General features: G+C 33.1%; 1 protein-coding gene across 13 annotated transcripts in view; it reads right to left on the bottom strand.

Annotated features, from left to right (window-relative positions):
• PALS1 (protein associated with LIN7 1, MAGUK p55 family member) overlaps positions 1-18,284 on the bottom strand; it is a 73,614-nt gene that overhangs the window by 21,587 nt on the left and 33,743 nt on the right. For all 13 annotated transcript variants that reach the window (XM_045810505.2, XM_045810509.2, XM_087856034.1 and 10 more), the window contains 5 exons: positions 13,132-13,340; positions 4,497-4,574; positions 3,763-3,909; positions 2,315-2,476; positions 911-988 (listed from right to left, as the gene is read on the bottom strand). In XM_045810505.2, the coding sequence (XP_045666461.1) occupies positions 911-988; positions 2,315-2,476; positions 3,763-3,909; positions 4,497-4,574; positions 13,132-13,340 (674 nt within the window). The remainder of the gene's footprint in view (positions 1-910; positions 989-2,314; positions 2,477-3,762; positions 3,910-4,496; positions 4,575-13,131; positions 13,341-18,284) is intronic.

Below are 18,284 nucleotides of genomic sequence, written 5' to 3'. Positions count from 1 at the left end.
CAGTCAGTTAAGTGTCTGCCTTCAGCCCAGGTCAAGATCCCAGGGTCCTGGGATCAAGCCCCACACTGGGCTCCCTGCTCAGTGGGAAGTCTGCTTCCTCAACTCCCCCTCCCCCTGCTTGTGCTAATAAATAAAAAAGTCTAAAAAAAATAAAGTGACATTTCTAATACTCAAAAGTAAACAAACATTCATGTGTGAGGTTTTGTGTGGATGTAAGTTTTTGATTCCTTGGTATTTACCCAAACGAGATGAAAATGCGTCCACACAAAAAAACCTTTACAGGGTTCTTTATAGCAGCTTTATTGGTAACTACCAAAACCTGGAAGCAACCAAGATATTCTTTGGTAGGTAAGTGGATAAACTATTGTATAACCAGACAATGGAATATTAATTTGGTACTAAAAAAAAAATGAGGTACCAAAAGCTAAAAAAGACATGGAGGAAACTTAAATGCTTATCACTCATGAAAAAAGCCAATCTGAAAAGGCTACATATTGTATGATTCCAGCTGTATGACATATGGAAAAGGCAAAACTATGGAGATCAGTGGTTGCCATGGGTTGCAGGGGAGAGGAAGTGATGAATAGGCAGAGCACAGAGGATTTTTAGGGCAGTCAAACTATTCTGTATAATACAATGGAGGATACATATAAATTATACATTTGTCAAAACCCAAAGGATATACAACAGCAAAAGTGAATCCTAATGAGAAATAATGAAAACATTGATTCATCCATGTAACAAATGATACAAGATGCTGATAGTGGAGGCAATTATGCATATGTGGTAACTCTCTGTTCAATTTTGCTGTGAACCTAAAACTACTCTAAAAAAATAAAGTTTATTAATTAAATAAAAAAGTAAATAGTAGACATCAGACAGTAAATAATGAACACAAAAAATCACTTACTACTGTTTCCTTAGCAGGAGGAGGCTTGATCTGTTGACTAGGAATCAGAACAAATGTCAGAGTACCATGCATATCAGACTGCAATAGAAAGATTAGGTTATTTTAAAAATCTATCTTTATGAAAATCGTTCTATGATGTTATGATCAATATTCCCTAAACTGGATATTCTGGATCCCCTAGAAGACTTTTTAAAAAGTTGGTAAAGATGAATGCCATTTCATCAGGAAGCATAAGTTAGGCCTTTCATGGACTCCATCATAGTAGAGCTAACCAGGAATGTGGCATTGTGTAATTCTGGTCCACTGGAGGAAGCCACTTAGCCCAGAAGTCTTTGGTTTTTGTCTTACATTTAGTGTAACCTTAGGGAGATTCTACAGTGAAGGTTTGGAAGATACCACAGTGCTATTAAAGTTCTGGGTTATCTACTCTGGCAAACATCAATGTTAATACAGCAGAATTTGAAACAGTAATTGTGACCAGGATTAGAAAAGTGATGCAAATATACAAATACATTCTCACTTCCCAGATAGCCGGTCTCTGTCGCCCATCCTGTTTTTGAACTGTATAGTGTTACTGTTAGCTATTATTTCCCAGTACACCACTGACTGCCTTGTTCAGACACCTCCAGCCTAAACAGTAATCACAAATCAAACAGCAGCAGATAGGAGAGATTCTACTGTAACATCTGATGCTAAGTAAATAAGAATATGAATCTGGTTTGTGGATATATACAAAGTGATCATAAATTGCCCTCAGAGACTAACTTATAAAATGGCTTCCTGATTATACTGACACGGTCCAACAGAACTTTTTACAATGATGGAAATGTACTATATCTACATCTTAATATGGAAGCCATTAGCTACATACTGCTCTTGAACACCTGAAATGCAGCCAGCATGAATGGGAAACAGAATTTTAAATTTTACTTAATTTAAATCTAAATAACTAGCACATGTAGCTAATGGCTATTATGTTGGACAGTGTACATTAATACCATTGCTATTAATCAGTTGAAGAAAATTTAAAAAATAAATTAACAAAACAAAACAAAAACGAACTTAAAAAATGATGAGGGCATGGACTTTGTTTTGTCACTATTTTCCTAGTGGCTAGCATATAATAGGCACTCAATAAATATATGTTGAAGAACTAGTTATATCAGTGATTTCAGAGGCAAATAAAATATACCTAGCAGTAATAAGGCTCAAAATAAAAAAAAAATCAGTGGTAACCACACCAAAATAAAACTACTAAAAAATATTGTGGAAATAATTATATCATGTGAAAACCAGGCTAGAAATTGTCTAGTGTTAATATTTTTTAAATATTGTATTTTTAAGTCTAATAACAAAGAAAATAGCTTTTAAGAACCTATCAGTTATACTTCTGTACCAACTTACCAACAAGTCAAAAACCTCATTGACATCTTTCCCTCGAATTTCAATGCCATTAATTTCCAGAACCTCATCTCCTTCATGTAGTAGACCACTTTTCTCTGCAGCACCTCCTTTTACTATCCGACTAATGATGACAGAATCCATTTCGTTACGAACTGTAGCACCCTAGAAAAAGGCAGTATCTAATTTTAAAATAAAAATTTACTTTTTTATCAAACATTTCTTCATTTAAAACTTTTCTATTCAACAATATTAGCCTTCAGTTATCTTGAGAAAAAAACTAACTTACACAACTAGAGTAAGCATGGTAATTAGCTTTGAAAGTTGACCATTTTCCTTACAACATTTTCTGCTTCCAACATGCTGCATTTGAATTCTAAAATCAAGCAGACTTTTGAAGTATACAAGAGAAAAATGCACTTACTTAAAAACAATGTGAAGACCTATAATCAAATTTTTCTCTATATGCTGGATGCTACTCAAATGGTTATACTATATTTAGATGTAATTAGTGTACACAACTTATAACTATTAAAGTCCTTTTATAAAATTCAAAATATGATTAAGGGATGAATAATCTGGTTTATTATTTAAATATTAAATATTATAGCTGCATCAATTCAAATTAAAATGTATTAAACATTAGTATTCATTACATAAATTGGAAGCACAACTGAAACATACGCATTCAAAAAATGGAAATATGAAATACAGAATAAAGCTTAAAAGTAGACAGAGTATGTAACATTTCTCTCCTAAACCTTTATTTTAAAGTTTGTTATAACTTTCCCAATTTGTCTTTTCTGGGGCGGAAAAACACAGTTACATACACCACCCATAAAATACAGTCCTTATTTTATGTACCACACCATTCAAAACATAATTTGAGACATGAAGATTCGCGACTATTTCTCTGAAAATAAAAGAAAGAAAATTAAGGCAACTACAGCAGACTTAGAAAAGAGATTGAAAAAAGTTTTACATATAAAAACATTAAAAATGCTGGCTAACTGAACATAATAAAAAAAATTAAAACATTAAATAACAATTAAAAAAAAATTAAAAAACAGACTAACATTAAAGAATACATACTTCTAAGTATATGTGAACTATATAATTGTATTTCAACAGAATGGAATGCAAAGATTAGAATTTCTGATTACTGTTTTTTTTTTTTAAAAAGCTGGGAGAATAATGAAGCAGATAACTTTTCCCTTCTTTGTTCCTAAATAATTATTTTACAAGCTATTATTTTCATCAAATTATAGGTAAGAAAAGATAAACAAATTTTTCTCAACTGAATAAGGAGTATCAGCAAGAACATAAAAGAACTCCAGCAAACAACCTCAAAAAAGAAAAACTACTAGAAATGTAAAGGGGTCTTCAACTATCTGCCACACATAAGATCCCTGTGTAGAAAGGATCTCAGATCAGAGATGTGGAGCACTTACCAGTGGAATATCTCGAGCCTTTTCTATACGAACTATTTTTACAGTTTCCCCTCCATACTGGCCAATGCTTTCATAAACTCTCTCATCCGTAAAGGGTTCTAGCTGCATTTCCTGCTCAGCGACCTTATCATGGGCCAGCAAAAGTGCCTGTTTCAAAGAAATCCACAGCATTTGAAGTAGCAACATGATTTATTTCTGTAGAGAGATTTTAATCTAATCATGCAGACTAATATTCTAGTCATTAAACCTTTAGAAGTGCTATAATTATTTATATAATCAGATCTATTTCCAAATTTTCTAATTGAAGTACAGATGCAACGCTGTATCTTTTATAGCTAAAAAAAAAAAGATACGTTACATATAACAGGGTAACTCTGGGATGGGTTATGAAAGTCTAAAATGCTTATTAAACTTCATAATAAAATCAATTTAAAGGCCCAACCAACATCACAGATAATTAAAATTTATGGAAAATACAACCAAAAAAGGAAAGACTTTTTGTATAGAATACAAAGTTGTTTCAAAACTAATGTTGTTAATTTTAAACATAAAAATATAATAAAAAAATAATGTGTGTGTTTGTGTGTGTGTGTGTATTCCAACATAGTAATTATCTTGCAGTGTAAGTTATAAACCAAAGAGGCTACACTGAGGTCTCTTTTAGCCCTAAGAGACTTATCAGAGACTTTGAATGCTGGAAAAATCACTTATATATCATTCTGTTCATTTTCTACCTGAATATGTGGAGCACTCAGCAAAGCAGTTAATTCTTGTCCTTCCTTCTGGTGGACTGGCTTCAAAACAGTTTGTACCTAAGAAACATAAGATTATTTTTCCTAGTTTCCTAGGTTATCACTAACATCTATACAGGTATATAAAAAAAGGATACGATTTAAACTTGCAAGAAGCTACTTGTAAGAAAGAAAAGCACTACAAAGAATTATAAGAGAAAAAAGGAATATGCTTCTTCTCACACAGTTTTCAATCTTGTTACCATTGTTAACGGCATTCTTTAACAAAATACACTAGATAAGATTTTGGTATTCACAACTATGAATGACTTATTTGCTTCTTGAAAGTTTCTCCCAACATACTATAAAATAGGGGCGCCTGGGTGGCTCAGTCGTTAAGCGGCTGCCTTCGGCTCAGGGCGTGATCCCAGAGTCCTGGGATCGAGCCCCACATCAGGCTCCTCCGCTGGAAGCCTGCTTCTTCCTCTCCCAGTCCCCCTGCTTGTGTTCCCTCTCTCGCTGGCTGTCTCTATCTCTGTCAAATAAATAAATAAAATCTTAAAAAAAAAGTACTATAAAATAGTTTTTCTTCCCTTATGTAATCATTATTAGTCTAACAGTTACTGGTTATTGTTTTAAAATCATATGTTTATATAACTATATTTTAAATCAGAGACAACACTCTAAAGAGTCACAGACTAACAAGATAAACTTCCATGAGAGTAATGGAACAACTACCATGCCACAGACACAGGTAATTACATTAAAAATTCTCTTGAGGTGGAGCAATTTTTGTATTCCTGGGATAAACTCCACTTGTTATGATGAATTTCTTTTAGACTTTATTTCTTTATCTGTAGAATGGCACCTACCATTCAAGGTTTTTAAAAGATTGAGATGATCCGTATCAACTGCTTAGCACAGTACCTAGGCACATAATATATTTCTACTTTAATATATTTCTAGATGTGAGTTATTCATATTTTAATATTTCTACATTAATGTTCCTAAATTGGATTGGCCTCTACTTGAGTGCAGTCATGTACACTGGTTTACAAAACTACTGTCTGGTTTTAGTATCTAGGTTATGCTATCCTAGTACACTGAAGTGGGAAAGTCTACATTTATGTATTAAAACAGTTTATTTAACACAAGAATTATATGTTCCTTAATGTTCTGATACAGCTTGTACATAAAACCATCTGGGCATGGTAGAGTTTTTAAGGATGGATTTCCTAATGTTACTGGTATTTTTTCCCTTTATGTAACTTGTCAAAGGTTTCTCTATTTTCTTGAACTTTTCAAAAACCTAGCTTCTAAGTTTAAATCTGTTGTTCTTTCCATTTAAATAGTCCAATTCCTTTCCTCTGCTTTAGTTTATTCCCCTTTTCAATTTCTAATCATTTAGGCTGTATGTTCTGTTCATTCCTTTCTTCTTTTTTTTTTTAAAGGATTTTATTTACTTTTTTATTTAGAAAAACTGCCAGTGGGGGGAGGGACAAAGGGAGAGGGAGAGAATCTCAAGCAGATGCCCCACTGAGCTTGGAGCCCAACACAAGGCTCCAACCCATCCACGTCAGATCATGACCAGAGCCAAAATCAAGAGTTGGATGCTTAACCGAATGAGCAGCCCAGGCACCCCCAGTTCATTTATTTTCAATCCTCTTTCTACTACCATAAGTATTTAAAGGTAAAAATTGTGCTTTGTGGACTATTTTTCCCCAAAGATGATTCTATGTATGTTTTCAGTGTCAATATCTCTCATTTCTTCTTCCCTCTATTTCCAAACTCAATTATCCACCAAAAAGAGTGCTTTGCAGTAATTCAGATAACAAAACCAAAATTATCACCATTTATGAAAACATATAAATCCATATATAGAATTTTTTATAAAAGTAACTCATGATTAAAACAGTAATTCTCTAATACTTCTTCTGGCTATTTTAAATCATCTTATTAGTAATACCCCCTATCAAACCTGAGATGATTATTTGATGATTAACTAATTTGACCACAAGTGGATCAAAGCAATGACAGTTCCCAAACCAGCCTGTTCTCTTGTTTTGGTTCCTAGACAAACATGTCTCTAATTGTAAAGTTCTGTATGTATAAACAGGACAGCTAGCATAGCAATTACTATCTTCTTCAAGAAATCTATTAGAGCCTTACTAATGGACAAGTGCAGTAACCCAAAACCATGGGCAATTAAATGTTGATTTTTAAAATAAGGGGTCTTTCTTTTAAAATATATCAATCTAGGCTAATTTAAAATGAAATTTATACTCCCTGATCCTGACCTTTTGGTAGCTGGAAAAAGTAATTCTGAGGGGAAAAGAAAATTCTGGATTAAAAATATACTAAGGGTATACGGTATGTACCAAATCAACAACTCAGTAATAATTCTGTATACATTTTTTTCCTTTTACTTTTAAACCCTTTCCTAAACATCTCTGAGATCTTCCCTTCTGGAGAAATGTAGAGCTCCTCTTAAATGTTTCTTTCTTTTCCCTTTTAGTCCAGATACAACCTATTTTAGTGTCCTCATACATAATCAGCTACTTCTACAAAGGACTAAGGAATTAAAAGGCTGTTCTTACATTGTACTGCTTCCTTTCCATTGGCCTATAAAAATGCTCAAATCTCTTATCTTTAAAAAGAAAATACTCTCTCCTGATCTAATACTCTTTTCTAGCTACAATATTTTTCTCTATTTTATTTCAGAGCCTAAATCCTTCTTCTTTCTTTTTTAAATTTAATTTTATTTAAATTCAATTAATTAACATACAGTGTACTATTAGTTTCAGGGGTAGAGTTCAGTGACTCATCAGTTGTATATAACAAGCACTGCTCATTACATCATGTGCCCTTAATGCCCATCACCCAGTTACCCTATTCCCCCCATCCTCCTTTTTCATTTTAAACTAATTTTTTAAATTATAGAAATGGTGTATGTTAAATGTGAAAAACTGGAAAACAGTTAACCAAAAAGAAGGAAATAAAAGTCATTATAACCTTCAAACCCAGAGATACTCATTTGGTATATATTCTCCTGTATTCTTTTCCTTGTTTTTATCAAAATTCACCATGAGATATATATCTGACAAAAGGACCGCTAACCAGAATATATTTATTAAGAACTCTTACAACTCAATTAAGACCAACAATCTGACTTTTTAAATGGGAAAAAAATCTGACAAGCTATTTTACGAATAGGCTATTTCCCTATGAAAATTGCTCAGTATATGTAAATACAAACTAAAATCATATACCATTACACATCTGCTAAAATGATAAATAGGAAACAACTTAAATATCTATCAATAGATGAGTGGTTAAACAAACTGTGGGATACTTCTACAATGGAATACTACCTACTCAGTAAGAAATTACAAATACTGATACATGCAACACATGGATGAATTAGAAAAGGAAATCAGACAAAAAAGACTACATATTATCTTATCCTATTTATATGAAATGCCCAGAAAGGGCAAATTTATAAAAACAGAAAACAGATCAGTGAAGGCCTAGGGCCTGGGGAGTGGGAGGGAGGTGGTTATTGTTTGTAAAGGGCCATGAGGGAGCTTTGTGGAATCACGAATGCTTCTATAACCTGACTGCGGTGGTAGATTACATAGGTGTATATCAAAACATACTGAACTATACAACAAATGTACCCATATTAAGCATATGTAAATTTTACCAATAAAGTTGGTTACCAAAAAAAATGCCCATAACCCCAAAGCTATGGGAAAATCTTTGTTTATCCATCACAGTTTTATCGAAATGAGATCATGCTATTTATACAATTCTATAACTGCTTTGATTTGATACTAATTTTAAAAATATTTTATTTTTCTGTCATTAAATACCCCTTTCAATTCTAGAACAGAAATATAAACATTTTAGTTCTTGTTGGTTATCATTTACAGGATCAAGTCCAAGTTCCCTAGCATCATCTGACTTCTGCTTCTTTTCCAGCCTTATCATCTGGCATTCCTCATGCCTTAACTTTTTTGGTCCAGCCCTAAACTTCTTGTTGTCCTCTGCATGCATCATGCTGTCTCCCCATGATGACTACGAATGATCCCTATGATGCTAGCTCTCTCAGCTACTTGAACTGTCTTATTCTATTTGCTGAGATAACATGTACTCAGTAAGTCTGAACACATTTGATTTTAAATTGTTGATGGAACTAGAATGAGCTCATTGAAGATGGAACTTCTCTTTTTCAGCTTTGTTATCTGGCTATTTGCAGAATGCCTCGCAAACAGCACTCAATGTTTGATGAATTCAATCAAAGAGAGGGCAGGAAGTCATCCTTGATGTCCCCTTTTCCTTTACTCTCCATACAGGGGCAATATGTCCTATTAGTTTTCCATTTAAACATTTCTTCACTTCATGTTCAATTGCTATTCAAAATCTTACATCTGGACAATTACAAGAGCCTCCATACTTTATGCCTCCATTCTTGACCTCGCACAACTTATAAACTTCTTGCTTTAAACTTTTCTTTACAGTGACTTTTTCATATGAAATTTGGGAAACACACAAACATCAAAATTAGAAAATTACCTATCTATCCACCCCCTAGAGATAGCCTTAATATTTCTTCCAATATTTCTCACATGCATGCTTGAATAGGATATGTTTCTGTGTGTATAAATTATATCCATATTTTAATAGGCTTCATGTTAAATATCAAATAAATCAAGGTTTTTGTTCTCCTCAAAGTAATTCAGCCTATTCAAATTAGAAACAATTTCATAGTTTTGCTGTTCTCCCACAACTTTATATTTCATTACTTCTTCCTGTTTCATTGCATTAGCTATACCTCCAGAAAAGTGTTAAATACTAAAGGTGAGAGTATGTAGATTATCTTATCCAGACTTAAAATGCAATGTGTTGGGTATTTCACCATTACACAGGATGCTCCCTATTGGTATCTGATATTTTTTTTTTATCAAGTTAACAATATGTGCCTGGCTTTCTAAGAATTTTCATCATCAAAGGAAAGGTACTAAATTTTTTTCAGGTATCATTCTGCATCATCAAGTTGATCATATGGTTTCCCCTTTCATCTACTCATGTAAGTTAATTATTTAAAAATATTTACCAACAGATCCACCATAAGTTAAATTTAAACTTATTAATATGGCTTACCTGGCCTTTGGGATCTGGACTCTAACTTTTAAGATTATAGCCTACCCTTTACTCATTGTTGAAGAAATATGCCAGACTTCCATAGTCACTATGGTCTTTGTACCCTTTGCCAATGGAATGGCTTCTCCTCTTTCGTGGCGTTCCTGGCAAATTCCCAATCATCCTTCAAGACTCAGCAAATTAAATTTTCTTCTATCTTTCTTCCTTTCTCCCATCTTCTCCCCTTGAATCAGGCACATCTATCTCATGCTCTTGGTACCTTAGAAATACTGCCATCACAGTACTTCTCATTAGAGTGTAATTGTTTATTCACTGTTCTTCCTCAGGGATAGCCTAACTCAACTTCACCGGTCAATGGACACCTGGGTTGATTCCAGTGATTCAGGTGATTATCTGAATGCTATAAACAGTATTTGTACTTCAGTCTTTGTGTGGATATGTCTTCACTTCTCTCAGGTACATACCCAGAAATGGAACTGCTGGGTCATGATATATAGGTACATTAAGCTTTAGTTTGTCAAACACTTTCCAAAATGGTAGTACCAATTTATACTCTACCAGTAATGTGTGAGAGTTTCAATTGCTCTGTAAGTTCACCAACATTTGATATTGCCAGTCTTTTTTTTTTTAATTTTAGTCATTTTGGTGTCTATGTAGTGGTATCTCATTTTGTTTTAATTTGCATTTCTGTTAACTAATAATCTGAGCACCTTTTCATACTTATTGGCCATTTGGATTTTCTCTTTTTGTGAGTGTCTCTTCAAGTTCTTTGCCCGCTAAAAAAACTGAATAGTTTTTTTCTTATTAATTTGTGAGAGTTCTTTTGGATTCAAGTTTTTGTTATATATATATTTATACATGTATGCACATGTATATATATCTCAATATCTCAAAACTCAAATGATAAAATAAAATACTATTTCCTAGCCTGCTGGCTTATATTTTTACTGGATAAGCAAAAGTTCATTAAATGAAAGCCAAGTTTTCAATCTTTTCTTGAAAAGCACTTTAGTGACAAAAAAAACCCTTGATTTGTCGTTATTAATAAATATTCTAGATTGTCAAAGATTTAATCTGGATCTCAACATATAAAGTTTTCATAGGCTTTATTATCTATTATATAATACCTAATGTTTAACACAAAAAAACTATAAAAATACTATTTAAAAAAGCTATAAAAACAAAGAACACTTCCAAATGTTTTAAGATATTCTTTCACTAAATTTCTTGTTTGTTTTTTTTTTACTTTAATTTTCATTTAAAAATGATACAACCGAAGCATGAAGTAATCTCTTCACTGCATATAAAACAGCTGGAGTTATGAATGCTAAAAAAGCAGAACAGCAGACACTGGGCAGATGAGCAGCCTCGTTAGTCTTAAGCCATTCACAAAACCTCACCTGACCTCACTGCCAATATTCAGAAATATAAAACAGAAGAGTTGAATTATGTGATTGCTAACATTTTTCCAGCTGTAAAATAAAGGCAACAAGTCCATCTAATCTGTTAGAATTTTGTCATCACATTTAACACTTTGCTGTGATGAGCTGAGTATATACTTTTCTTAAGTGTTATGCACTGTAAGTTAGGGCAGCCACACAGTTGTGCAGACACAGCTACAGGGGAAGTTATTCACACAGCAGCACAATCACACACACTGTGGCCCTGACTAGGACCTTCAGTTTGTACTCATTTAAGACCAGTAATAAGGAGGACACGTGTTGTGATGAACACTGGGCATTATACGCAACTAATGAATCACTGAACACTATACCAAAAACTAATGATGTACTATACAGTGGCTGACTGAACATAAAAAAAAAAAAGACCAGTCTCAGCCCAAGGTGACTATCAGCCACATATTCCACCACCATCAAAGCAACACAATTCTTGAATATTACTGAAGGTATTTTAAGGATATGATCGCAAATGTTCAAAAAGTCTCCTTGCTATGGTACTTTAAAAATTGTGAACCATGTTAATATGTTAACTATCCTAAAACTAATTTTCGAATTAATTTTTTAAAGTTCTTTTAACCCCTTCCTAAACCACTTCTAGTTCTTCTCCTCACTCAACTCCTAAAACTTTTTAAGCTATGTTGCCTCTTTTATCCTTTTTCTTTTCACCCTTTCTGTTGTCTGTGCCACTTTCTTTAATTGGAGCAATTTTGGTCTCTCTTGCTTATCTCATTCTCTTTCCCACCCATTGTTCTAGTCAACAAAACAAAGGGACAGTAAGTAGTTAGATAAAGACAGGGAAAAGAATGATTATAATTATTATGCATTCCTCCCAACCCTACACAATAAAAGCTACCTGTATTTGTGAAAAAATAAAATCTAAAGTAATGTCGATTATTTTGATCTCTGTAAGGAAAGTAATTTTCAGAAAAACCATTTAAACTATGGTAAGTAAAACTGCAGGAATAATTTTTTAATTAAAATATTTGCATATTTAATTTCAATAATGAAAGATGAGCACAAAGAATGGGTTTCAACTAGCTCTTTTAAATTATAGTGGATAGAAAATTTCCTCTCTAGAATATGTCCTTAGGTCACACTCTCCTATCCTGGGTAACACTAGACTTCTCTCAGCTACTCTTGCGCATAGGAATTTTGTCCATTGTATGCACCCAAATAAAAAAAATAAATTCTGTGCTCATCTGAAAAAATGGCTTCTACAGTATTTTAAAGGCCTGTAGCTCTCAAAGTCCTATCCAGAGCCCATTTTCTGTCTTGTGTCTGCGTTCAATGAAACAGATTTACTTGAAGGGCTTCCAGAATTTTTAGTTTTTATAATAGGAAAGTAACTTAAAATCCTATAATGACAGAATTCCATCCCAAAAAACAGGAGATGGCTTATTTATATCTTTTAAAAACCTTCAATTTAACAGACGTTTGCAGAATACATTAGACACTGAATGCCAACATCAACAAGCAGCAGAAACTAGAAGTTCAAAGTCAGCATGTCAACAAGAGAAACTCTCACCACACATTAAAATGTAATTATTTTGGACCTTCTATAGAGTTTTTATACAGGAAAAACTTCAAAATATCTACAAGCAACAAATTTTACAAGTTATAGATTTATGACACCTGGTTATCAGATATAATTTTATCTCACCAGTACTCATCTCAGTTTATAATGTATAATGCTTAAAATAAAACTACACATTTATAAAAGCACTAAAAAACTTCCCTTTTGTAAGTCAGACAAATATTTATCTCACTATGCAAATATATAATTTTATATATAAAACACTTCTTTTCATGAAAAAGAGCTCTGATTTTGAAGTGTATATTTTTTCAGGATAAAATGCATGTAGCAAATTTTTCCTAACACAATAAATCATTAACATTTGATCAATAGTAACTAATTCAAATAAGACTTATATTCCTATCAGTATTCTCCAAAAATACTGCCTTACTACCACTAACAATTAGCTTGTATATTTCAAGCAGATGTTCAGAATACATACCTCTTGTGCAAGATCTTGTGCATTGGAGATGAGAGGAAAAGGAGGACTGGCCTTGTTCATGTGTACTGTGACAGCGTTGTGTATCTTAAATGCATTCTGGAAATCTTTATTCTGTACAAGTTGTAAAAGCAGTGAGATATCCTCCTGGCTCTGAGAATCTACCAAAGTATGTTGGATATGTTTAAGTGAAGAAAACAAGTCTTCCACTTCTAGTAGGAGAAGGAAAAGGTATCCAAAGATTAATTGCTTATGTCTTAATTCAACATGTGTTTTAAGATAAACTTTCTTGAACCAGTAACAATTTAAGTTTTCCAAAAAGAAACCCTTGCATATATTTTTGAGAGTTAAATCACTATCATTTTACCTATTTTTAAGTAAAACTCTAAAAATTATACAAAATAGAATGTTTTCCAAGTGTTTGAAGCATAAAATACACACTCACTATAAAAATAAATGAGGAATACAGAAATAAAGAGATTTAAAACCACCAATAGTCCCATCACCTAGAAACAACTTTTTAAAAATATCTTGAGTATTTGCTTTTTTCATTTTACAGTACATTTTAATTATTTTCCCACATTGCCAAGTACTCTTTTAAAAATATTACATATAATGGCTCCATGATACTCTGTTCCATGGCTAAACCATAATTTAAATTACCATTAAAGTTGAGCGTTTAGGTTACTTCCCTCCAATTTTTTGCTACTATAAATAATAAGCATTTCAATACATAATGATCATGGCTGAATAAAAATTTGTCTGAGTCTGATGTTTTCTTAAAATAACTCCTAGAAATAGAATTTTTAAATAAGATTCTGACATTTTAAAAACCAAACAGCTTTCCAGAGAAGTTTTACTAATTTAATTTACATCCCATTAGCAGTATTTTCACCGATATTCAACATTACAGCTTTATAAAACCATTTTATTTAATGGCGAGGGTGAGGTTTAGTCATATTTAGCAGACACTTCTTTGTGTTCCGTGAAACTCTTGTGAACATGTGGGTCTCCTAAAATTATACTGACAGTTGTGGGCATTGTACGTGTGTACACATGCCTGTTAGTGTGCACATCAGCACGTGCATTTTTCTGGGAGAGGATTATCCCAAAATGGTTAAGAGCCACAGGTTGTTTTTTCCCAGCCCCCCAAGAGGTAGATGTGTATGTGTGTGTGTACACTTTGTTACAATTGTCAGAAACAGTTTGTCAGTTTTTTTTTTTTTTTAAGATTTTATTTATTTATTTGACAGAGATAGAGACAGGCAGGGAAAGAGGGAACACAAGCAGGGGGAGTGGGAGAGGAAGAAGCAGGCTCATAGCGGAGGAGCCTGATGTGGGGCTCGATCCCTTAACGCCGGGATCACGCCCTGAGCCGAAGGCAGACGCTTAACCGCTGTGCCACCCAGGCGCCCCAGTTTGTCAGTTTTTTCATTTGTCTGTTAACTGTGTTTACGGTAGCTTTTATTATAGAAGTTTTCAACTCTTATATGTTAAGAATGATCCACCTTTTCCTGGGTGATTTCTTTCACTGTTTCTGGGCTTTTAAACTCCTTCTGCTAGGTCATCGAATATTTGCCTACATTTCGTTTGGCTTCTTACGGCTTCTACTTCAGAATTAACATTAATCCATCTAGAATTTACTCTGGTATAGATTTGAGGGGAAATTTTAACTTCATTTCTTTTCTTCCAAGTGGTTAACAATTATTCTAACACCATTTATTGAATAATCCTTACTATTCCACTGATTCATGATACCACCAAATTCTTACATCTAACAGGGTCTGTTTCTAGTCCATTGGTCTATCAGAACTACAGTGTCTTATTATAGTAGCATTACAGTCCTTCCTCATATTGATATGACAAGTACTTGCTCATTACTTTTTCAAAAATGTCTTGACCATTCAAAATGAGTTACAGAATAATTTTTTCAAGGTACTACCCACTCTCTCCCATTTCTCCAAAAAGAAAAGTCTATTGAGATTCTGACTGAAATTAAACCTCTATGAGTCTGGGAAAAACTTACAGTGGATACTACTGTCTTATACACAGTCACATGGAAAAAACCCTCTCAGCTTAAGTCTTTTTGTTAGTTTTCTTCATATACAGTCTGCAGAAAAGCTACTGATTCTTATACATGTATCTTATAACCTACTACTTTCCAGCAGTTAAATTCTTTCATAGATTTGAATAGTTCTTCAGTTGATTCTTAAGGTTCCTCTTTCCCCCACAAATCAAAACAGATTTAGTCCCTATAAAATATACAGATATGCTCTTCAGTAATTTAAAATGCGAGCAAATAGCTAGGGGAAAAAACTGGAAAGTCAAAACTGTCAATCGGGTGACCCTGAGCTAAACAAAACTTGAGAAATAGCTAGAATTTAACCATACGCTCAGATGGTATCTAGAACGCTAGACAGAATATACATAGGGGAAACCGGGAGATGTTTGTCGGAGTACAAACTGTTGCTTTTAAGGTGAATAAGTTCTGAGGACCTACATGATGACTACAGCCAATGATACTGTATTGTGTACTGAAATTTGCTGAAAGTAGATCCTAAGCGTTCTTATACTACACACACAGTAACTGAAGTCATGCATGTGTTAATTAACTTAATAGTGCTAAATATTTCACAATGTATACATCTCATCATCATATTGTACACTTTAGATACATACAATTTTACTTGTCAAATATACTTTAGTAAACCTGGGAGGAAAAAATATGGAATGTCAGATTCCATCAAATTCAAAAAGGTTACCACTGAATTACCTAAGTGTATAAAGAATTCCTAAGAGAATAAAGAATTCAATGGGCTTAAAGTATCTTTACAGCAAAAGAGGAAAACATTTAAATATCTTAAAAGGAAAAAGAATTATAAAACCAACAAAGTAGTTAAGGCAGTACTTGTCTACAATCTTAGGAGGACTATCTTAGACTTCACTGGGTAGATAATGAGATTCCTGTTTAAAATTTTAGTAATTATTTAAATGAGTTCAGACTGGTTGTCAGGGCAATGAGAAAAATGAAGGCTTCAGATCTCACCACTGACTGTAATCAATAAGCAACTTTAATCAGCCCAAAAAAGAACCATCTCTCTATTGTCTCTTCAACCCCAAGAATATTTAAACTTTTAAGGGCAAAGGAACTTCTGTGTTAATCTCTCCTAGTACAAAAGCCACCCATAAGGATACTGTAATACTGACATTATAAAAAAAAAAAAATCTGTTGCTTTATCTTCCAGCTATAATTACTGGTGTTAATTTGTTATACTATACAGCCTTTCAGACTTTTTTTTTAAATATGTTCATTTAACCATACAGGTCACATAGTACATATTTTGTGATGTTATTTTCCAATTTCTTTAGAATAAACACCTAAAATTACCAGATAATAAAAACCTTTAAAACTTTGATACATACTTACAAATTGCCCCCCAGACTGCTACTAACTCATACTCCTACCAGTAATTAACTTGAGTGCCTGTTCCTACAAACAGACCAAATTAAGGATTATTAATTTTTCCTTTGTTGGTGATCTGGTTAGGAAAAAATATATTTCTTTGACTAGTAGTGAGGTTAAATATATTTCCACAAGGTTAACAGTCATTTGTATGTCTTCTTTCATCTACTTTCTACTTATCTTTTACCTGTTTTTCTACTAGTTTTCTTTTTTTTCTTAATGACTGGAATTAAACTGATTACATAAATATCCCTGAAGTCTTACGCAGAACATACTGAATGTAACTACCTTTGCTTGCTTTATCAGAATGATGATTTTTAATCGAGGATATTTATGAGAATTACTAAGGGAATTTGCAGATATGTCTCGAGTTCTACCTCAAATGCAATTAGAATCTCCTGTGTCTTCCTGAATATGTCATTAAATATAAATATACATAAATATTGATTTTAAGTTTATTATAATGAACCCTTCTGGTTAAGAACCACTGACTTAAAGGCTTTATTAACATCAGTTGCTGTAATATTTTCAGACACAATATACTTGAGACAAAGGCAGTCAAACCTATTTTTTTCTATACTAAATAACTTTGACTTCTATATTGAGTTTTTGTGTCTGTTTTTTATAGTTATTCTATTTCCTCATTGGCAAATCGTTTTTGTTGCCCTTTTTCTGCTCTGTGGTAAACACGACATATAATTCTCATATTTAGAATATTTTAAGTATAAAATAAGATAGTATAGTCATGTGTCATAGAGAAAAACTAGGGAAAGTAAGGAAGAGTAACTCAGACTAGGAACAGCTTAATGAAGAGATACAACTTGAGATCAACGACCTTATTTCAGATCAGTTCACAGTTAAGACACTGGTCAGATAGTAAATGGGAAATTTTGTTGTTAGTCCAAAATGGACAGTGTAAGGGAATGCAAGTTCCAGACAAAGATGAAATCTGGCAATTTGTGCATACTGAGTTGTAAAGCCACAAAGACCATCGAGCAGTTTAATATCCAAGAGGAAAAAAAAACCAAAACAACACAACTCCGGGCCAAACTGGAAATGTTTTTCACTCAGTAGGTCAGGGATCACAATCAGATCTACAGGAATAGGAAAGCTGTAAAGCATAATAATACAACAGAGTCCCAAACAGGCTAATGACCCTGTACCTACCTACGTAAGTAATGGGCTGTGGGAGAACCTGAGGACCTTGCCAATGCTAGATATATAAAAACATGTAACTGGGCTCAAGGTTCGAGATTATTAGGGCAACACCAAGACCAATTTAAACTTGCTAATTATCATTCCTTGCAACTTCACTCACCTCTTTGAAGTCCTAGTCACGTTTTGTTATTTAATTAGCAAAAACTTTTCAGTGAAATTATCTTTCTTAGGAATTGTCTTTAGACTTATTAATCAATATTACCAGACTGAACTGAGATCACACGCACTTAAGCTCAGCTTTTAAAATTAAACATTGCCAACCATTTCTGAAAAACTGTAAGTGTGTATTTGGCCCAAATTACATATTAGTCATTGCCATTACTGAATAGTAAGATATTGAATATCATATTATGTGCATATGTGGGATTTTATTTAATCCTCATAAAAACCCTGAGAAACATTTCCCAATTTAAAAACAACCCCAAACACTCCAAACTAGAGACATATGTAATTCAGATCAAACCTCTGGAGAAAA

Source organism: Ursus americanus, chromosome 26, assembly GCF_024610735.1.
Source record: "Ursus americanus isolate L20-20 chromosome 26, mUrsAme1.1.p, whole genome shotgun sequence".
NCBI lineage: Eukaryota > Metazoa > Chordata > Mammalia > Carnivora > Ursidae > Ursus > Ursus americanus.
The sequence above is the reverse complement of the archived record's forward strand: the minus strand, read 5'-3'. Positions and strand labels throughout refer to the sequence as shown.